Here is a 23,708-nt window from a genome sequence, read left to right as displayed (position 1 = left end):
AAGCTGTGACCCCTGGTTCTGGACTCCCCCAACATCGGGAACAATCTTCCCGCATCTAGCCTCTCCAACCCCTTAAGAATTTTATATGTTTCTATAAGATCCCCCCTCAGTCTTCTAAATTCCAGCGAGTACAAGCCCAGTCTATCCAGTCTTTCCTCATATGAAAGTCCCGCCATCCCAGGGATCAATCTGGTGAACCTTCTCTGTACTCCCTCTAAGGCAAGAACGTCTTTCCTCAGGTTAGGAGACCAAAACTGCACACAATACTCCAGGTGCGGTCTCACCAAGGCCCTTTACAACTGCAGCAGAACCTCCCTGCTCCTAAACTCAAATCCTCTTGCTATGAATGCCAACATACCATTCGCTCTCCTGCAGATACATTGTATGGCGAGACAACCTTTGGCTGTCGGATAATTGTTTTCTCGTTACTTTCCCAGTGTAGAACCATCCTTTTAAAATATAAGAGCAGTCAATAGGTTCATCATTCCATTGGTATCAATGGCCCTACTGCTCTTCACACGTCCCATATGTAGGAGACATGAGTGTGGGAGGCGTTGTCTCGTTCTTGCTGGCACACGTTTTCCAGACAGGTGTCATTGTAAAGTTGACAGGAGCAGCAATTCAAGACATTTTTTATTTTACCTCACTCAACCCAGGAATGTTAAGGTCAATGGGAGCACACTCACCTTCAAAGAATTGAGAATTTAATTTGGATCTGTTATTTTGGTGTTCAGCTTCAGATGAGAATAAATGAGTCAAGAACGAATGATATTTAGGGTTAACAAATGATACCTTGTAAATATTGAACAAATGTAAGATTATCAAAAGGTTTTATGTCTGCGTACAAACCTTACCTCAGTGTTTACACTTGTTTCAAGTATCTCGAAAGACCAGTGCTGGAGCCAAAGCTATGAATGTCTTAGTTGAAAGGACCAATGTTACAGAGTTGTGTGAGAAAAGTTGATGTGAGAAATAAGAGGACTGCAATGGAACCTAACCGTGTAACTGAGCAAGTAGGAAGGGTTGGCAGATGAAATGCTGGGCTGGTAATAACTCCAATGAGAGAAGTGCTTCTGTAGGGAATGGCTATGCATCTGCATTTTGATATTCAGCGCACCTTTGCCTAATGGGTCCATACATTGTATGACACAAGTTGGAGACATGTTGGAAAATGTAGGCTAGTGGCTCGGACCTCTCAATGCATCACTTGGCGCTCAATGGCACCCAGTAATGGTACCTGAATTTCTCACGCCTGGGGGCTGGATGCACTTCACACCTGCCCCCTCAGTTTATGTCAGGTTCCCATTTGGATTGAGTCAGAAATCACCTTTAAAAAAGTACTCTCGGGTTAATTCTTTACTTTTATGTTTTTAATTTCACTTCATATTTTTGTTTTAAATGAAAGTATTTTTTCTATTCTTTAATTATCTTAGTCAGTTTAAATGCCTCTGGACATCAGACATTTATAAATAGTCAACGTGCCTTTGATAGCAACCTGCTCACAAGGGCACTCGGTGTAAATTATGTCGGAGTGGGGTCTTAGGTTCTGCCAGATCTCCACCTGTGGTCCTCTTCATCTTTGGAGGAGTGAAGTCATCAGCGTATCATATTTTACAGGAGCCAAGTGTAGTCGTAGGGTCATAGAGTCATACAGGGTGGAAACAGGCCCTTTGGCCCAACTTACACACGCCGACCAACATGCCCCATGTTCACTGGTCCCACCTGGCCTATAACCCTCTAAACCTGCCTTGTCATTGTGCCTGTCCAAATGACTCTTAAATATCATGATAGTACCTGCCTCAACTACCTCCTCCGGCAGCTCGTTCCATACACCCACCACCCTTTGTGTAAAAAGATTAACACAAACATGACCTAGCCCATATTGAATTTTAGTCTGAAGAATTCAAAAGAGAATATGTTTTAAATGGCAAAAAACTGTTGAATTTTGTTACTCAAGCAGGTCTACGTGATTTTGTGCAGGAAAGCAAACTTGCAAGTGGAGAAAATAATCAGGAAGGTGTGTTTGAAGGGAATAGATAACAAAGAGTAAATAAATTTGGCCTTCAACATAGTGCAATAAGAAGCCACTAAATTGGTTCCCAGCAAAAGTCAAGTTGAATTTATTATCATAGGCACAAGGATGGTGAGATGCAGGCACAATGGAAATATTGTTTACAGCAGCATCACAGGTATATAAACTCAACACACAAAAACATAATTAATACATGAATTTTTCAAGGACAGTGAAAAGCCAAAGACTGCAAAAGACTTTAGTGCAAAAACACTGTTAGAAGACAAGTCCATGATAGTGCAAGAGGAGGTCCATAGCATTCCATTGTCAAGATTGGATGAGAGTTGTGCAGATTGGTTCAAGACCTGTTGGTTGTAGGAATGTATTGGAAAGAACTGCAGATGCTGGTTTAAATCGAAGGTAGACACAAAATGCTGGAGCAACTCAGCGGGTCAGGCAGCATCTCGGGAGAGAAGGAATGGGTGACGTTTTGGGTCGAGACCCTTCTTCAGACTGAAGAAGGGTCTCGACCCGAAACATCATGGATTCCTTCTCTCCTGAGATGCTGCCTGACCTGCTGAGTTACTCCAGCAGGTTGTAGGAATGTAACCGTTCTTGAACATGGCGGTTTAGAACTTCAGGCTACTGGATGTTCCAATCCGATGGTAATCCCATAAAGGTTGTCCTACGAGGGGAGATCGAGCAAGATGAGCCTGTTGTGTTCAGAGCCATGATTGTACCTGGATGATTCTCTTAGCCAGCCTAAGGAGTTGGTCATTTTGGAGAGAAATATATTTGCCCTGTTTGTGAATCTTTGGACTTCACCATCCCTGAGGGCTGTGTGTGCTTTAGGCTGAGACTGGAATACATTTATTCACTTAGGGAATAGAAGGACTTGAAGATCAGGTCATCAGACTGACTCGTGGCTTTCTCCGATTCCTATTTTTGTGTTGATATTCTTGTCTTCTCATTCACTACTTCCAAATTGGAATGGGCAGGAGCATTCCAGGTCATAACTAACCAAAATGACATTTATACTGCCAGCAGATGCTAGTAGATGTAACTGTTCAGTGCAGAATAGTGTTCTGTACCTCTTGAGAAGTGAAGGCATGTCTTCCAAATGCTAAGAATTTAAATCTTTACACAAAAAAAGTGATAACGGAATCTTTGATCACCAACATGTTCAGAAGATACCTGGAGGTTTTACCAACCTTGACACTGCATTGACTTTGCACTTCACACAGTATTGATTAAAATGTCCTTTTATCAACTCCTCCTCCATTTCTGCCTACTTCATAAGTACCAAACATATTATTTTCCAAATATGCAGAAATGCATAACAGGAACTGAAGCGTGCGAGTTAAAATAAATCCTATCAACGTTATTCACAATATTTAAACTTGATTAATTTAATCGGGATTATGAATTCAACATACTATTTTGGATAATATTTTGGATAAACCATTCCACTGCAAGTTCATTCTGTTGGAACTGCGCTCCAATATCAGAGTAACTTTCAATCTATTTAATGCTTCATTTACCTTGTGCATTGGGCTCTGTGAAGAAAAGCAGAAATTATGTTTTAATTGTAATTTCTAGTTGAAAATTAATCCCTAAAGCTTCATTTATTATGTCAACTACATTCTAGCATGTCATATTTTTCAAAGACATATTGTCCCAAGATTTAAACACAAGATATAAAGTTATTTTGGAATAACGTGAAATAAATAATTTTTCAAATCATTTGAATAGGTGAATAATTAGCTAAATCAATAATCTCAAGGACTGAGATCACCTGTGAATGCAACACCGCTGATTGATCCTTGCTTATTAGATTTAATCATGTTACAACTCCTGACCAAACATTTATCATTTGAAATTCATATTTACAGCTTTAAGAAAATAATTTTAATCAAAAATACAGAGAAGCATCTTTTAAAATAATCCAGTATTAAAGAAAAAGCATCAAACTTAGTTTGGACATTTGGACAGGTTCATGGATAGGATAGCTTTAGAAGGATATGGGTCAAACACAGGCAAGTGGGACTGGTGTGGATGGCATGTTGTTCGAAATGGGCAAATTGGGCCAAAGGGCCTGTTTCCACACGGTCTGACCTAAAAATATGCATTATCTTCTAAACCATGTGTGTATTTGACTAGAAGGCTTGGAAATCAGAAAATTAGGAGTTTGCATGTCCTCCGGGTGCTCTGGCTTCCTCTCACATCCCAACGACGTGCAGACATGTAGGTTAATTGGCCTCCGTAAATTGTCCCTAATCTGCAGGGAGTGGATGCAAAAGTGGTGTAACATAGAACTAGTGCGATCGAGTGATCAATGGTTGGTTTGGACTCAGTGAACAGAAGCCCGTATTTCCATGCTATATCTTTAAACTAAACCAAACTTATCATTTAGAATAATATAACAAGTTTTTCAGAACTAACATCAGGGATGGCACATGACACTAAATTAATATATCTTAACATTTTCATCATCTTTACCATCAGAAAAATTGTTGTCTGATGTGATGGCGGTCGTTATTTTCCCCCATTTTACTCAAAATTCCAGTTTATACACAAACATCTTGCTTGTTTGAAATAATATGCCTTTGGCAATTACTAAATTTGGCAGGAAGACCATTTAAAATGGTCCAATAAAGACCTGTTTAATTCAATCTCTCAATTAAAGCCTTTGTTAAAGAAAGTTGAAAGGAGAGTAATTCATCATAGTTCATTGGTGTAAATCTGAAGAAGGGTCTTGACCCGAAACGTCACCCATTCCTTCTCTCCAGAGAAGCTGCCTGTCCTGCTGAGTTACTCCAGCTTTTTGTATCTATCTTCAGTTTAAACCAGCATCTGTCATTCCTTTTTGCACACTCATTGGTGTTAATGTCAGTTTAAGTTTCACCTGCATATATTTGGTCAATTAAAGTGAAAAGCAAAAAAGTTATCTGTCTTTGATTCAGGTTTGAATTTACCATGCAGTTAAGTTAAGAAAAATGTGAGGTTTACATTTTGGGAGGTCTAACGTGGGTACACAGTGAATGATAGGGCTCTGGGTAGTGTTGGAGAGCAGAGGGATCTAGGAGTGCAGGTGCATTGTTCCCTGAAGGTAGAATCGTAGGTAGATCGGGTGGTCAAAAAGGCTTTTGGCACGTTGGCCGTCATCAGCCAGAGTATTGAGTACAGAAGTTGGGAATTCACGTGGCAGTTGTATAAGACATTGATGAGGCCACATTTAAAGTATTGTGTTCAGTTCCGAGCACCATATTATAGGAAAGATGTTGTCAAGCTGGAATGGGTACAGTTAAGATTTATGAGGATGTTGCCAGGACTAGAGGGTCTGAGCTATAGGCAGAGGTTGAGTAGGCTGCGACTCTATTCCTTGGAGCTCAGGAGGAGGAGGGGTGACCTTATTGAGGTGTATAAAATTATGAGAGGAATAGATTGGGTAGATGCACAGAGTTTCTTGCCCAGAGTAGGTGATTCGAGGACTAGAGGTCATAGGTTTAAGTTGAATGGAAAAGATTTAATACGAATCTTTTTCACACAAAGGGTGGTGGGTGTATGGAACAAGCTGCCAGAGGAGGTAGTTGAGAAATGTCTTAACATTTAAGAAACAGTTAGACAGATACATGGGTAGGACAGGTTTGGAGGGATATGGACCAAACGTGGGCAGATGGAACTAGTGTAGCTGGGACATGTTGGCCGGTGTGGGCATGTTGGGCCAGAGGGCCTGTTTCCACAATGTTTCCTCAGTGAATCTTAGTTATGAGAAATGCATCCAATTCACCAGTTTTCTTTTGTGGAAATGGAAGCAGATGTTTGGACTTATGTGAGCTAAAACTTAATGTCCATTCGGTGCATTATATAGTCTCATCAGCACAGTGTACTGCATTTCATTTCCAAGTTCATTCTATTGAAGTCAATAGGATAAAACTCAAAGGCAGAGTGTAATACAGTGACCTGACTATATTGTGTAATTAACACTACCAACAAAATATGGATTTCAAAGTAGTAATATTTAAGAACACAGAAATCAAATGAGAAAAAATACCATTCATATCAAATTCCCTTCCTTGCTATTTTAGCAGAGTCCATTATATGTAACAGACAAAATAATTCATATGGGTGTATCAAGTCTTCATACCTTAATATGTTACACACAATTCCATTATTTCACCTCATGTTTTGCTGAACTTTCGTGATATAGCATACTCTGAAGTATTTTTAAGACTCTGATAAGGCCAATAGTATACAGAACTTTATTGTCATTCGGTACAGATACCGAACGAAATTACAGCAGTCACAGAACACAACAAAAAAGAAAAGAACACAGGACACACGACCCCAACACAAACATCCATCACAGTGACTCCAAACACCCCCTCACTGTGATGGAAGGCAACAAAACTTCCACTCTCTTCCCCCCACGCCCACGGACAGGCAGCTCGACCCCTACCGAGGCGACCGACACGCACAGCCCCCGCAAGGGGATGGAAGGCCCCGCGGCCGAGTCGCACCGGGCACTGAAACGTCCCGCGGCCGAGCCGCGCCGGCGATGTTAAGTCCAGCGGCCGAGCCGCGTCGGGCGATGGAAGGCCCCGCGGCCGAGCCGCACCGGGTGCTGTTAAGTCCCGTGGCCGAGCCGTGCCGGTGATGTTAAGTCCAGCGGCCGAGCCGCGCCGGGCGATGGAAGGCCCCGCGGCCGAGCCGCACCGAGCACTGAAACGTCCCACAGCCGTACCGGGCGATGGAAGGCCCCGCGGCCGAGCCGGGCACTGTTAGGTCCCGCGGCCGAGCCGCGCCGGCGATGTTAAGTTCAATATTGAACTAGTTGCTGGGAAATAGGTTGCCATGACATGATTTAACTTACATTTATCATCTTTCTTCACTGGGAGACAATTTTACCATCAGTTTATGTATAAAACCTAATCTAGTTGCACAACATTGTACATGGGTCCAGTGTTATGTCATTTCACCCCATTGCATAGGGAAACTTTGCTCTATAAAGAAACAATTTGCTTCTGAACAAAAAAATATCAAGCTATTTCAGTTCACTCAGCTATATTACGGCTATTTATTGCGGCAGAAATATTTGCTTAGCATTTGCAGTAATGATACCCTGTCAGTGAAGAAAGTGGTACCTTAGGTGGTGTCGTTTTTGCTATTCAACTAACCTGTTATTTTGTTCCATTTCTGTCTGTCCACTCAATCTCATGGGGCCTGGGAGCATTCTGCTTTTTAATCTTTCATTTTCATCATGTGAGTAATCATATAACCATTTTGTCCCTTTGTAATTCCATTCCATTCCCTAGACCCGAAAACGGATAACTTGCAGGCACGCAACCTTTGACTTGTTAAAGAATAATTGTATTCAATTTTTCTCCTAGTTGGAGTATACCTTTAGCTTACATTAATGGCTAATTCGGCGAATAAAATAATAACATATTTACCTCCGGACTTATGAACCCAGGCTTCTTTACCTGATAATTTTTTGTTTTTAGGATTACTTTCTTTGATGAAAACTATTGGACTTCTGCTTTTATTTTGTTCACTAAAAAGAGACAGTACTGCCTATTCATTGATCCCTGGGATATCAAATTCTCTATTTAATAAATAAATTCAATTTTTCAGATGTGGTATTTCTAACAATAAGAAAATGCATTCTAATTATCATTAACTTGTCAATTATCTTAGAATTATATTATTCAGGTTGGGATTGTTCAGCTAAAAATATAAATAACTGCATTTTAAGTAAACTAAAAGTGTACTTTTTTTCCCCTTCGGACATGTGGAAAGAATAGTAATGAAAGGAGGGCTGTCTCTTTAAGATTGGTTTCTATGGCAGTTTGCTGACATGAATTGGCTCCTAAATGTTCTAGCTAGTGAATATAATGTCATGTTGTTAACCTGCTTTTCTTCCCACTCCTCTTAAAAGTAACACATTGTGTACTGCTGAGAGATGGAAGGAAATGGCTGACACTTCAAGTGAAATGGCTAACAACCTGTAATCAGACTGAGACCTCAAGTTCCATTTAGATCTAACATGGCTGAATAATTGTTAGGTGGGGGCTGCACATTACAAATGCAGAATTGTAGTTCATTGACACAACCATTGACACACCAAAATTCAATGCCCATTCAGTGAGCTACTCTGATACATCAGGTGTAGAGAAAAACATAGATCAAAGAAAGCCAAACAAAATCAAACGGTTCATAACTCTTCTTAGGCCCCCCTCGGTCATGGCTGACCATGGGTGATGCATCCTAATTGGCTGCTTGCTCCACACCTCGGCTAGAGCAGTGTGGCTGAAGAGAACAATGCAGGAGTGACAGTCTCTGTTGCAAAGGTCACATTTGTGTGTGTATAGCTCAGATGTTTAAACAATGTGGATGAACCCATTTGTGGAAACATAACATTACTAATTTCATAAAGAAGCAAGTAAGAACCTGCACATGGTGAAAAATATGGCTCTGGTTAAATATTCAAATATTTTATGTTTGCCTATGTTTGATTGCTCTATTGGAGATGTATAATAAGAATAATCTATGGATTTCATGGCAGCGAGAAAAAAAACCCACAGCATTTCCCGATGTATTCTTTAGTCATCTTATGTTCAATTTTTTAATATCATGCTTGCTCTTTCAATCTAAATTCATAGACTTGCAACCATAATTTCAGAAAATGCAATAATGATATACAGGCCATGTGTATCACACATTTTGAAGCTGTTTTAGCCCATTTCCTTTCATCGTTGCACTTTATTTGCAACCCTTGATATATATTCTGTACTAACACATTACCAATTGTTGAAATCATCATTCTGGTCTCAAATCATTTGATTTGACATTCCAAAGACAGTGACCTAATGTTTATGCTGCCCTCTGTTAGCCATCTTAGTTCTATAAACATCTCCCATCAATATTCCTGTTCGTTGTCATCATTGAAAAGATTGTTTCTTATTTCCTGTCCCTGAGCTAAAATCAAGTAAGCTATATTTCATAATGATGCATCATTTTCAGCACCTGAATGTGCCATGCTCCCATATCAGCCTACATCATGCATAAAAATAAGTTTTAGCATAGGAAGAACAGTCAATTTTGTTGGTAAATTGAAAAAAGGATTATCAGGGGATCACACATGTATTGTGCTTGTGTGTGTTTTTTTCCCCCCTGATTCCAAAGTTGTCTATTACGTTTTCATTCACAATCAAAGATCGCAACACACTACCCAAACAAAATCCCCATTGTTCCCAGGGAATATCTGGAAATTCCACTGGGATCCTGCAAATATTAGTAAAATGTTCACAATAATGCATTTTTCTCCTTTTTTTAACCTATGTTTTCACCTCAGAATTTCAATGGAAAAGTAGTCAACAGAATATCTACTGAAATAGCATCACTTGGGATCAACCTGACCTTGGCCTGACCACACGATATGTCTTAAATTCCACATCATTCGCTTAATTTAGCATCAATAAATGTCCAATAAATCACTTCAATAACTCCATATGCCCAGTATAAATTCAACTGAATGAACCAACTCATTGTTCTGTTCCTGTAAAACTTGTGATGTAGCAACATATGGAGGTTCAACTCCACCTGTGACATTCAGCTGTCTTGAGTTTAAAGTCAGTGAACTTAAAGGGTAAGTTCACTTGCCTACATAAATCATAACATGATTAAATCATAACAATCAAAACATAAAACATTGGATACATTTCTAGCATCAGTCAGCATCAGATCCTTACTGTTTGTCATATACATTAACACATTGAATATGAATGTAGGAGAAATTATTGGTATATTTGCAGATGTCACAAAAACTGGTGGTATTGTTGATAGTGAGGAGGAAAGTCTTGAGTTACGGAAATATGTTGACCAGCTGAGAGCAGTGACAATTCAATTGTTCAATGGTACATTATTGCCACTCCTGATAAGTGCAAGATGCGCATTTTGCTTTTTGCATTTTGACAGGTCTAATATATCCCACAAATGTGGGACAAAGGAGAATAAAGAGTAACAAGTCCATAAATCTGTGAAAAGGACAGAAAGTCAGGTCACATGCACGTATGATGAGGTACAGTAACAAGGAAAATCTTGCTTGATGCCGCATCACAGGCACATAGAAAAACATTTAAAAAAACACAAATTATATATAAATTACACATAAATTCTGCAAAATGGTGAAAAGTAAAAGACTGCAAAAACTAAAAATAGTGCAAAAATGACTACAAATACCATTGGTCTTCATGGACATGGTGGGCCAAAGGTTCTGTTTCTGAGCTTTATCTCTATGTCCCTTTCATTAGTGGTTTAGTTTCTTCATTCTTTGAAGACAGCTAAGCATTCTCCCCCACTCCCTCTGCACCCCTGTGACCAGGAACATCAGAGCGATACATAGAACAGCTTCCGATTAGCAACTTGGTCAAAAACGAACATGTCGAAAATATCACACGATTAATTGATGATGTGAATTCTCAGCCTTCTGAATTAAAGTCAGCGGTTTAAAGTAATAGACAACTCTTTAATCACATTCTAATGTTAATGTGGTTTTATTAAATATACTTATCACAATTTAAAACTATGTGTTGCAAAAGATTCTAAATTTGACAGTTTGTGTTTAAGTTTTTATTAGCAAGATTGTCTTAAAGCTATCAGAAAGCATCTTACATTTTGGTACATGATGTAATCTTTGAAGGTCCACTTCTGCCACTTAATTACTATGTATATTGATTTAATTTACAAAAAATCTTATTGAATTGCATCCATTTCATTCATAACTGTGCTTGGACAGCTGAAGGATATTTAAATAAATGGCCACGTTTATTGGATCTGAGCTAGTCAGGAACAACATAATTTCCTTTAGTATTTTCACTAACTCAACAGTAAACGTAATATTTGAATTTTAAAAATATTTCAAAGCTAAATTTTAAATGAAAAGCAAATTTACCTTTTACTGATGATTCATGTTGTCTGAAAAATTGTTTGGGATGCAATGACAGTGCCGATCTTTAGTTTGTCCACTTTGTTGGAGGGACCCAGTTCTTAAAATCTGATTAAAATCTCTGCACCACCTCCAGTAGGTTACGATTCTGTATGTTTGTCCCCGAGAAGATAAGAAGAGTCTCGACCCAAAACGTCACCCATTTCTTCTCTCCAAAGATGCTGCCTGTCCCGCTGAGTTACTCCAGTATTTTGTGTCTACCTTATATCTTTCAATACAGTTTTTTAAAAACGCGTCCTAGCATGGACATTGATTTGTGCCATTTCTGATATTATTCTCTTAGTGTGCACAGCAGCATGGAAATGATTCTTATAAATTATTTAATGCAGATAACACTTCGGTATCCTTGATGAGGTGGAATTTTGTTTTGTGTTCTTGAGTTACCACGAACTTAGCTGAAACTTGCCCAAAATAATGCAATTTATAGCAGCCTGTGTCTAAAACGAAACGCATCTCATTTAGTTTAGTCTGCAGTTTCCAATGGTGAAAGCAAACATGCCATCCTTTAATAGCACATTGTTCTTATGGTGTACTGGACACTATTTCTTAACAGCTATTCACTTTAAAAATATCTAACATGTTGAGAAAAGGAACCTGTAAAATCTAACAGATATCAATCAAATTCTGGCCTTGGTAAAGATTTGTATTGCAAGTCCAGGAGTGTAGCATCATTACATCTAGAGAGCAGCAGGTATCCTACATAACCTGTCCCATATTTTAACCATAATAGTGGTTCACGCTACAGGAGCCCATGGAAGAATAGAGGTTGCATTGATTTAGGATGGAATGGGTGCAGGATGCAGGGAAAAAAAAGATGTGTTTTATATCTATGGCAAGGATCCAATTCAATTTTATGTAGAGAGAAATTCCTGTTGTTTAGGTAAGTGTTTCATTTAACCATTCATCTGTGTTTTTCCATTAAAGAAAATGAAAGTTGGTGCAAACTGAGATTAATAGCACCTGCAGAGCAGTTTGCTCAGAGTTAAATCAACAATTTTGGTGACGAAAGGTTGAAGCTGTCAATGGTGACATTTGGAAGCTAACTACATGCTGTTTGGAGTGGGGAAGTTAATACGAATAAAGAATCAGACATTTTAAGTAACAATTTTTGCCAACACATCTATTAATTCAAACTTTGCTTATATTTGCATAATTTGCATTGATATTGTTGCGAACATCCATTTAAAAAAAATGATTTGTCATAGTTAAAAGAATATAGATACTTCATTACAATCAATCTTTCAATGAACGTTTTATAACAATTTTGAATAAATTTGCAATCAACTTTTTCTATTGACAAATCTCCATTCTGCCTGCAACCTGAAGTAATACATGCTTCTTGAATTGAATATCCAGTTCTTTAAATGTCATTGTAAGAGTCCGGAATCACTATGTAACAGAAGACCTCACTGAGCTTTCCACAGCCTACATGTTTTTTTCAAGCAATAGCAAACAGCTATTTGTTCCTGATAACAGTTTGATAGAACAGCCCCTCCACAAGAAAGGGAACCCTCGAGAGCCCACAGGTTGAATAATTAACAGAGACGTTTTTTAAGCATTACCCCTTAAAATGCCCATCTATTATTGAGTGAGTGACGTAATCAGGATGTTGGCACCACTCCTTCTGCTAAAGACATGGGAAGCAGTCTTAACCAGACACTTCAAAAAGGGAGAAGAGATCCTTCTCTGGTGTTCAGTTAGCCCTCAATTAATTACTTCGCTAACTTTGTGCTAAACCGAATCCTATCATTTTCTGCGGTATGGTAAAAGGTAAATGTTGCTGGGGTATACAATACCAAGGCATATTCTGAGATACATTCTAATATGTCAGACTTATAGCTAGGCTGTTCTCTCACTTAAGATAAGCAGAAAATCAGGATGCCTCCAATTGTTGGAATCTTCACCCAGAAATAGGTTTAACATCTAGGTGGGTTAATGCCCAGATATTAGCTGTTGTTTCATTTTGGGTTGCCATTATTGGTAAGGAAGAATGGGATTGATTGCTCTTGTTTTGTCTACAACACATAAAATAATTAATTTGGGTTTCTCAAAAGTGCCTTTCCAAGCACTGGACTTTCGATTTTTGAATGCATGTATTTAGTTCTGGATTTTATCATCCGATGCATCATATGACTAATACTGAAATCCTGTATTGAAGTTTCCTCCACACTCTTGTTGCAACTTAGTTTACATTTAAATTGTTTATCATAAGCTTTTTGCTTTCTTCAATTTTTTTTTTAGAAGAGAAAACTTCTGCAATTCTTGCAAATTGGAAAGGTTTGTAAAATGAAAGAAGTTAAAAAATGCATGAAACAAATTATAACTGCACTACAACTTAACAGTCTCTGTGAGTTCTAAGAATGCTAAACTAGATGCTGGTGATCAAGCAAATAAATTAACATATTAACAAAATAAATTGGTCTTCAGTACCTATACTGTTGTTGCCTCTTTAAAGCTTCTAAGTAAATTTGCTCCATTAATTAATTCCCAATATTCAAATCCCTTTAAAATGTCTGTTGCTTTGTAGTGTTTCAATCATCTAGTCCAATTAGCACAGTTGTAGTGACCTGGTTTAGTCATTTAGTTTGATGTGCTGAATGCATTGTAAACATGTGCATGTATGTGTTTAAAGTTTTCATCAGTAGCAATGGATCATTTCGGATTGTGAATGAAATTATTCGAAATTATCATTTTGACATATTGCTTTTTTTTTAAATTGTGTTTTAAAACATTTTTCATGGAAAGTATTTACAGCCAAATCCCCTGGTAAGATCAACCAAGAATTTTTAATGATTTAGGAGAGGATTGATCTTGCTGGGCATGGTTTGGTTATTGATAATTTATTTTTACCAATGTTGTATTATAGCATATCTTTAATGTTACTCGGTTGCCGGTTTTCGTAGGTTAATTTAAAATATATTAGATATATAACAACATGTAATAGGGTTTATGGTTGAGAAATTGCTGGAGAAACAATGGCTTGTTTAAGATATCCCCCCCCCCAATATTGTTTTAGAGTTTAGAGACACAGCGCGGAAACAGGCTCAATTGGCCTACTGGGTCCGCGCCGACCAACGATCCCCGCACATTAACACTATCCTATACCCACTAGGGACAATTTTTTTTTACATTTACCAAGCCAATTAACCTAAAAACCTGTACGTCTTTGGAGTGTGGGAGGAAACCAAAGATCATGGAGAAAACCCACGCAGGTCACGAGGAGAACATACAAACTCCATACAGACAGCACTCGTAGTCAGCACGCGGGTCACCAGTGCTGCATTCCCTGTAAGCCAGCAACTCTGCCGCTGCGCCACCGCGCCACCGACATATCTCCCAGTCATCTCCCACTCCTAGTTGTGTACATGAAGGAATGTGTCCTGAATTGCAAACCACCACAAGCTGCTGGTTAATTTTTGCTGCTCCATCACTTGCAATACAGATCCTTAATGTCTATCTCAATAGAGTGTGCAGAAATAGGTGCTTTGGGAGTATTTTTTAATCTCTTATTTCTTTTTTGTGTCTTTTTTTCCCTCCGTCTCAACAGCTTCCCTTTCATTGCCTTCGATTTAATTTCTCTCCGCACTCTGTTTAGCTCTATTTCCTTCATTTTCTGGGTCATGCCACCTGTCCCCCACTGTCACATTGCATTGAACAAGGTTACAGGCCGCTGGATCCAATGTTCAAGAGGTCCCAGATGTGCCTTTGACCTTGCTGTAATGTTGTCGAGTTGCATTTCCCAGCAGCTTGCAGTGCAAATGTGCAGTGACTCTAAGGCCGAGATAAGCATTTTCCAATTCACTGTGCCTGGCCAAGTCAAACTGCTCCAGCAATAGCTGAACCATTGTGGAAGAAGAGTCGCTAGCTTTGAAATTGAACAGTGGGGTAATAGGCCCAAATGCTTAATTGATTCTCCTTTGACAATCAAAGCTAAAACAAATATTGAAAGTTAAATTACTTGTTTCATTTAAACACTTTGATATCTCTGCTGCAACAGCAGAACAGGGAATTTTAGATCAACCCCATATGCATTTGTACCCATTGTTGCCACAGCGTAATTTGTGTCCTTACGATTATCACTTACTGTTAAATTATCTTGACATTGTCAGACATGCCTCTATTTTGTGGCATGAGGTAACTCATGTTACTTTTTCCCTTCATTGCCTATCACTAAAACAGAGAGACTTCTTTCATTCTGCGTTTTAAGGATAGTACACGAAGGTAAAACATAAGGCTGAAAGTGCCATTTAGTCTGTCAATCCGCAAAGCACCTTGTTAAATTGCTATCATTCTGATGCTACGGTAAGAATGGATTTTATATAGTAACATTGTAAATTGTGTTTCTACCAAGAATTCTCATAATCCTTCAATATTGACATCAAAATGTAGTCACTGAAAGGCTTCTGAGGGTGCATTTAAATTTTCAGAGGGACAGGATGCACTCAGTCATCAAAAGCCCAAATTGGCCACTGGTGCACACAACATTTCCCCCGTGCCCTTCATTATTCCAGCTGCCGCTACATATAATAATCATACTTTTCCTTTCAGATCTTCTCTGATAAAATTCCACAAATGTCCCTGAAAAAAATGACCTAATTGTTTGGACTCTGAGTTGGTATCGAAGAGGAAGTCCCATTCATTGAACAATGTCTGCTAAAGATTAGTATTTAATGCCATTGGCTGCCTGTGCCTGTTATTGGATTGGAGATGATTTACCACCTATTACATAGTAAGCATCTAAGCAAAAGTAAGAGGAGGCTTTCTGGGATCTTCAAGTAAGGTTTCTGAAAAAACTGTGAGTGCCCTATACTTAATTAACAGATATTTCAAACTGAATTTGTTAACATTTCATTTTGAAATGTCCCGGAGTGTGATAGAATCAGTGAAAACAACTTTTGACAGCAGCAAGATGTCAGAGACCATCAGAGTAGTACTGTGTCAAAGAGTCACAGAGTCTTACAGTGTGGAAACAGGCCCTTCGACCGTACTTGCCCACACCAGTCAACATGCCCAACCTACTTGCGTTTGTCCCATATCTCTCTAAACCTGTCCTATCCATGTACTTGTCCAACTGTTCCTTAAATGTTGCGATAGTACCTGCCTCAACTACGTCCTCTGGCAGCTCGCTCCATACACCTACCACCCTTTGTGTAAAAAAATTACCCCTCAGGTTCCTGTTGAATCTTTCTCCCCTCACCTTAACCTATGTCCTCTGGTTCTCGATTCCCCTGCTCTGGGCAAGAGGCTCTGTGTGTCAACCCGATCTATTCCTCTCATGATTTTGTACGCCTCCATAAGATCACTCCTCATTCTCCTGTACTCCAAGGAATAGAGTCCTAGCCTGCTCAACCTCCCCCTATAACTCAGGCCCTTGGGTTCTGGCAACATGCACCCTTTCCAGCTTGACAACATCTTTCCAATTACATGCACCTGTGGTATTGGCTTAAGGGTGTGGATGGGATCCAGCCGAATTGGCCCACCACATCAGTTATTTTTCAGAAGAACTCCTGTAAAGAAATATCCATCAAGAGTCAAAGGAAATCTGACCACGCACATCATTTTGTTCAAGTCTTCAAACTCTTCTATCATGCATCTTAATAGTCCAACCGAAATTGTCATGTGATTTTATCCATTAGTCAGCTATCTAGAGCTATCTTTTACCCCTAATGTATTTCAAGTGTGTCCCATGAGAATCTTAGCTGTCCACACTTAGCAGACAGGATTATTGAGGTGGGGAGTTTAACGGGTGCCTTTTTTGTGTGATTTCTTACCATGTTGATTAATTTTATTGCAACACAGAATGAGACTCGAATAGATGGAGAAAGTGAGAAAGACATACTAGATCAGATTGCAACTCATCTGTATGGTTTGAAACTTCGAACATAGAATAAACTATTGCTTCCTACCTTAACATATTAAGGAAGTGGAACTAAAATTTGCTAACAAAAGCCCACACACAAAATGCAGTAACATTTTAAATACCTAAGTTTGATGCAGCTGAGAGTTGAATTTATGACCCCAATTTGATTTAATTTAGGATTTTCACAGTGAAATGTAAAACGTCAAGTATTATTCCAGAGGTGAAGGGAATCCAATAGATTGACTTTCTGGACAGTATTGAGATACAAATTTCATTGCCAAACACATGTTTTAAGCTGCTATTTTTGCTGCGTGTGTGTTGAACTGGTGTTGTTGAAGCAGAGTTCAACATGTGTCACCTCATCATGCATTTTGGTTTAGGTTAATTAATGTCACACGTACCGAGGAACAGTGAAGAGTTTTGTTTTGCATGCTGTCCAATCAGATTAGATAATACTATACATAAATACAATCACATCAAACTCAACTTCAATAGAGAGAGCAAAGGGGAAGATACAGAGTGCAGAATATAGTTCTCAGCATTGTAGTACACCAGTCCCATAAACAAAGTCCAATGTCCGCAATGGGGCAGTGGTGAATTGGACAGTACCCCAGCTAATGGAAGGACTGTTCAGCAGCCTGATAACAGGGGGAGGAAGCTGTTCCTGAGTCTGGTAGTGCACGTTTTCAAGCTTCAGTGATTAATGACGAATTTCTGTCCCACGATGTTCCTCAACATGCAATGATTTCAAAGCTTGTAAGCACCTCTCAGAAGCAATTCGGGGGGTCAGGCTGAGTTGCAATGTGCATCACAGTGAGCTGCAAACGATAGCGCATGTCATTAAGCTGGTAATATGTGCTTGTCAATCCACAGGTCCCGGCACAGTGCTTGACGGGAATAACCGTGCTTCCGCAGGAATGACTCCGTCACTATGGCTACTGGTGATACTCTTCGTCCACTTCCTCTTCAAATTTTGACGTGACGTGCCCCCACTGAACAGCGCACTGCCTCTAACCCGAACAGAACAAATAAACTTTGCCCATCACAGACTGTGCACAGGCTACAAAACATCGCATATAGGTTCTGTGCTGACAAGTATTTGTTTTTTTTGTGAGTCCATACTGATATTTCCCCTCTGTTGGCTGCAGGGCGCTGGTGCATAATTGCTGTCGAACTGTTAGTTCGGTTACTGTTGATTTTCCAATTTTTAATCCTCCACATTTTAGCTGATGTAGTGTTTACATATTTTATGCTTTTAATGATGTTTATTTATGCAGGTACCTTTCCCTCACGTACGTAAAGCTGTCTGTGGTTTTACTGGGTGGATAATATAATTTACCTGTATACTATTTGTAGACTACCAGTAAATAATGTAATATGCCTGTAGACCATTGGCTAATTAACAGGTGGACTATAGCCCATTGGCAAGCTGAGCAAATGTTTAGCAGATAAGCTGCACACTTATAACAAAAGGGGCAGTTTTACATTAAAGTTTAAGGATCTTTATCTTAGAGCAATTCTATTTCAGAAATATATCTCACTAACGTTTAGGCCCATATCGACTATCACCATAATATATAAATTGTGGAAACTAATACAATTGTATCCGTCATGTACGTTAAAGTAAATATATAACTCCTCAGTTTCCATTTGATTGTGTATTATGTGTGCACATAACCATATTTCTGCACTGGATCCAATATACTTACAACATTTGCTGAAGGCTTTTCCAGTGCAGCAGTGGAATTTGACCAGAATTGATAACCAACCACAAGGTAATGCGAATGACCATTTGAAAATGCATCCTGGCAAAGCCTTTTCAGCATCCTGTACTATTGGTGTCTCCAAGTTTCTGTGTTACTAGTTTATAAAAAGGGAAGCCATGTGATTGCTTAAAGCTGCAGTATCCCTTTTATTTTGTTGGCATGATGCATTTCAATGCAAAATTAAATGTAAACAATGGTACCCGTTTAAAAACTACTTCTGGCTACGTGAGATTTTGTTCTGATTTATTTGTTGCAGAAGATGGTTGGAATAATCTTGGAGGTAATGTTAGACATCTTGCACTTCAAATGTTTGCAGTTATTTTAATCGAGCTGTTATTGTTCACTTTTCATTTATTTAAAGTTGAGATATCTCAATTTGAGGGGTAGACAGTATGATCAATTGCTGTTCTCAGTAGCCTCAGGCAGCAGATTATGGTGTGCTTGTATCACATGGTACACATGTTGACCCTGTCACTAGCACCAAACACGTCACAGAGCAGTTCTACTTTCATGTGAAATTCTGTTTCAATCAACAAAGCCAAATTTTGAAAGCAGAGTACAATGTACAACTTCTACTGTGTCACTCGGTTAGTGCTACTTTTTATTTTGGGATGGAGATGAGGAGAAATTTCTTTAGTCAGAGGGTGGTGATTCTGTGGAATTCTTTGCCATAGAAGGCTGTGGAGGCCAGGTCATTAGATATTTTTAAGGCAGAGATAGATAGATTCTTGATTAGTAGAGGTGTCAGAGATTATGGAGAGAAGGCAGGAGAATGGGGTTAGGAGGGAGAGATAGATCACCCATGATTCAATGGCCTAATTCTACTATCCCTTATGACCTTACTGAGATGATGATTTTCTGGGCCGTATATATCCCCCCACAATATGCCTGTACAAATCCAAGCTAAGTGGAGTATGTTACATTAAACGTTTGTTCCTTCGAAGTGCTAGTCTGAGCAAATTCCAGACCTGGCGAGAAATAATTTGTTTCCAGAGGTAAGAGATGTGGCATTAGGTAGGTAACAGGGTCCTGTTAATATTATCCAGGAGCTGCCTTAGTGCAGCAGCATCCTTTCCATTTTAAATGATATCAAAACTGTTCAATTGTGTAGGATTTAAACATTCAAGTATTCAAATACACACTTGAGAAAAACACAGTAACCTCTTGCAGACTTCCGGGAAGTAATGCAATAGCTGAGAACAAGTAAAATCACTCAAAGTTCAGACTGTGTCTCTGAAATTTATTCCTGGAACTGCTGACACGTTATGAACCAGGCCCTGTCTTGAACTGCGCTGCAAATCATCCCAATTTTAAAATGTTAGGTGCAAAATCGAGAGTTCGCTTTCAATGTCAAATACTAATATGTGCTATAAATTGCATCAACGAATTCTGAAAGTAATAATAAATTCTACACACTAGCTTAAACTTTCTGAACCATATTTTAACCCCTTACATACCTTTTTTTGAGCTGATTGGTGAACAGATAGAAAGTATGGTCCCACAGAATCCCACAGAATTAAAAACAACGATGTAGATTTGACTAATTTACTTACTTCAGACCCATGTAAAAACCTTGAATCATAAAGTAGTTATTAATGAAACTCTAATCCATCATATGAGTTGGCCTATTCTATGTTATTATTCATTTCAGTTCTGAAGATGAAAGATTTTCTTTGACTTTATGACCACTGTCCTGTTTTTGTCACATATTAAAAGTGGCTGTTTGCAGCAAGGGAACAGGGCACAATGCTGAACATTGTGAACTTCAATCGGATCAAAGCACATGTGGCAAAATTGTGCCTGCAGAGTGGAGCGAAGGAAGTCATAAATAAAATGAGCGGCGTTTCCTTTTGTGGTAAGTTAATGCGGATTTTCTGCTCTTCCTGTTTTCAAAGTCACCCCACACTAAACCCACCTTTCCTCGCAAAGACCACAACTTGAATGCCAACTCCTCAGATACTTCAGAACAACTTTGCAATGAATGAGATTTGTACTGGCTGAGTACAGAGAGTTGCTTGTTGCCTCTCAACATTGCCCAGTATGGTAGGATTTCAAACCTCTCCATTTAAAGAGGTATAGATGGAGATGTGTCACACGCCATGACACCTTTGGCATCATCCTAGTATTTAACCTCTGAATAATTTCAACACTGAACAGTTAGCTCATTGTTTACCCCAAAGCAATTGGTGCTGCTCCGTTTTCAGATTCCTAATGCAGGATATTTTCTTTGCCTCCACAATGCCTGTTGTGACACGATGATATACATTCTGCAAAAAGGTGGTTCAAAAATCCCTACTCATTGGGACAGATGTGAGATTGAAGTGAAGTGAAGTGATGAATTGATGTTAGGGATAACGCAGGAACTATCTTTATATCAGAACGTAAATACCTTTTATAGAACTTGCTATGCTCTTGTTGTTGACATAGTTTCAGTAGCTGTAAATTCCTCACATTTTTGTATAATGTTCTTTGAGGAGCGATGTAATTTGAGTAGCCCATTACTTTTTCTCAAATATGACACTTTTCAATGCACATCCTACCAACTATAGTTTTAAAGTCATGCAAGGCTCCTTGCTTTTGTCGAGAATAAATATTTAGTTATCATTATTGGTCATTTTCAGAACTGCTTTCATCAACGGTCTTTAAATTTACATACAAGCATAAGAAGACTAATTACAATTCTAAAAACTGCCAGATTCTTTATGTGCATTAGAACGAGAGAACAGCTTCATTTATTTGACATTTAGCTGGATGGATGTTGCAATTTTCTTTCCAGATGGCATGCTCTGACCTGGTTGAGGTTTATCCTCATTTTTACTTGGAACAGCTAACAAGATGTCACTGAGAAGGAAAATCTAAGCTTACTTAGTTATTGTTTTAGTTATAAGCAAACTAGGCAAAAAAAAATCAACCTGATTTATCTCCCCCACTGGGGGAGATATCCTTGGGTTTAGCAATCTCAAACTGATGTATCAGTGAGATAGTTGGGATCCATAACCAAACCAATGTATAATTGCAAACACTTTATATTTTGTATTTTGCTGAAGTGCAATGGCAGGCTGCTAACAGCTATTCTGCAACTTACATCATGAATAAGTTACACAGAAAATGATAAAAAAAGATCCAACTTCATAGAATGCTCACACCACAGATCGCTTCAATGCAAGAGGAATCTTGGTCGAGTGCACAGACCTACCTTCGCCCCACAGGCCTACAAATTCTTTCGACTCGGATACCTAGCCACCTTCTTAAATGCTACAGTTGCCTCCACTGCTAGTGGTGCAATGCATTTTTAGACTGTAGTTATCATCTAGAATCATCTTCATTCTCTATCCCTTGGTTCTTGATCTCTGTTTCTCTCCCCCTGCACCCACATGTACCCTTTATGATTTTAAATACCTTTAACAAATCCTCCTGAAACATTGTCAGTTCCATATGTAACAGCCCCAGTCCATCTACACAACTAAGTCCCACATCCCTGGAATCAGTTTAACAAATTTCCTCTGCACACTCTAAATTCTTTACATCTTTCTGACTAGTAGCACCCACAACCAGTTGTGGCTTGACCTCTGTTGTATAAAGGTCCAAGATGACACCTGATTATGTCGCTCTCACATGCTATCCCCCTATTTATAGAGTCGAGGATCCCCTTTGTTTTTGAAACAATTTCTCGACTTGCCCTGTCACATGCAGTGAACTCTACAGATATGGTCCAGATCTCTCAAGTCTTATATCCCTTTCAAAACAGTGACCTCTAATTTATATTACCTCATTCTTTCAATCAAAATTCAACAGCATTGTGACAGATCACAGCATTACTTGGCATTTTTCATATATTCACGTAGACGGCCGTATCTATATCGCACTGAAGGCTTTTATTCTCATCCTCGCACTTCACTGTGCCTCCAGGCCAGAAGGGCAGACATGCCTTCGTCTCTGCTTCTTTGTCCAACCTTAACCAGGGCAGCAATTTGACTCCATACAATTGAGAGGGAAACGTAAAAAGCAATCATTCTTCATCATTTTTATGCAGCAACCTCTGCACCAAATTTGTACGTTGTGACCACAGAATCAAGGTATCTAGGAAGTTCCTTCATTGAGTAGTTTGCTTACAAATTGCCTCTGTGCAGGTGAGGGACAGTGGCTCTTGTGCTGGTGGAGATGTACCACGGGAGAGCTTATGAACCTTCAGCAGAGGAGGAGTGAAAACTATTGCAGGGGATGAAGGAGATGGGTGTCGATGTGCGGAAACTCTGTAAAAAGAATCTTCAGTTGGACAATGGAAATTCTGGTCTTTTTTATTATTTGAATGGCCAAATATTTCAATGCCCACTTGACATGACTACATGGAAGTTTCCAATAGTCTTTGGAAACTTAAATATTATTTCTGAAAATATTGTAATTTAATCATTTTTCGGGCAGTTCTTCCATGCATGAGGTGCAGTTTGGTGAACACAATCTCTCACTTTAGTGTGTGGGTCAAGCAAGTTATTTGTGTGTCTAGAAAGGGCCAGCAAACTGATTTGGCAGCCAGAATGACTGGCCATGGATGGTGGGTCCTTCTCAACATATGGCGTTGGCCTCAGTTGGCCCAGAACCAGCTTTTAACTGCACATGAAGTTGCTATAGCTCTACCGCCAAACCAGCAGAGAAATATGTAGGGCCGAAAGGCATGAGTACATCAGCCACTTCTTTTCCTTGTGGGTTAAGGAGGAACAACAACATTGTGCAGATCACACAAGGAAAGATTAAGCAACGTGGACACACCCCATTCTTCCAATTGCACAATGATTACTGGCAACCAAACTTGCTGTTGAATATCTCAGTGAAACTACCTCCCCAGAATGGGTGGTAGTCAAGTCAGGTACTTGAGATTAAAAGTAATCCTTAGACTTATTTCTGGAACAGTGAGTGTGTTTTTTTTAGCTCACTCCCATGATACCCATAAACATGACAGGGCATTCCAGTTGGGGTAATTTCCTTGTTGGACTGTCCATTGGGAACGGATGGATGGGGCCAGGTGCTCTCCTACAAATGCAAGGAAATTAGAGAATGAGCCAGTGC

At 39.2% G+C, this 23,708-nt stretch overlaps 1 protein-coding gene across 7 annotated transcripts in view; it reads left to right on the top strand.

Moving 5' to 3' along the window:
* LOC144608834 (opioid-binding protein/cell adhesion molecule-like) overlaps window positions 1-18,858 on the top strand; it is a 1,854,101-nt gene extending 1,835,243 nt beyond the window's left edge. For 5 of the 7 annotated variants that reach the window (XM_078427009.1, XM_078427010.1, XM_078427011.1 and 2 more), the window contains 2 exons: window positions 13,260-13,295; window positions 17,752-18,858. In XM_078427009.1, coding sequence (XP_078283135.1) covers window positions 13,260-13,295; window positions 17,752-17,855 — 140 coding nt within the window. In that variant the 3' untranslated portion in view covers window positions 17,856-18,858. The remainder of the gene's footprint in view (window positions 1-13,259; window positions 13,296-17,751) is intronic. The other 2 variants (XM_078427007.1, XM_078427008.1) reach the window with 1 other exon arrangement.
* Window positions 18,859-23,708: the final 4,850 nt, after the last annotated feature.

The sequence above is a fragment of the Rhinoraja longicauda genome, chromosome 32 (genome assembly GCF_053455715.1).
Source record: "Rhinoraja longicauda isolate Sanriku21f chromosome 32, sRhiLon1.1, whole genome shotgun sequence".
Classification (NCBI taxonomy): Eukaryota; Metazoa; Chordata; class Chondrichthyes; order Rajiformes; family Arhynchobatidae; genus Rhinoraja; species Rhinoraja longicauda.
Note: the sequence above shows the minus strand (reverse complement) of the source record. Positions and strands in the feature narration are given on the sequence as shown.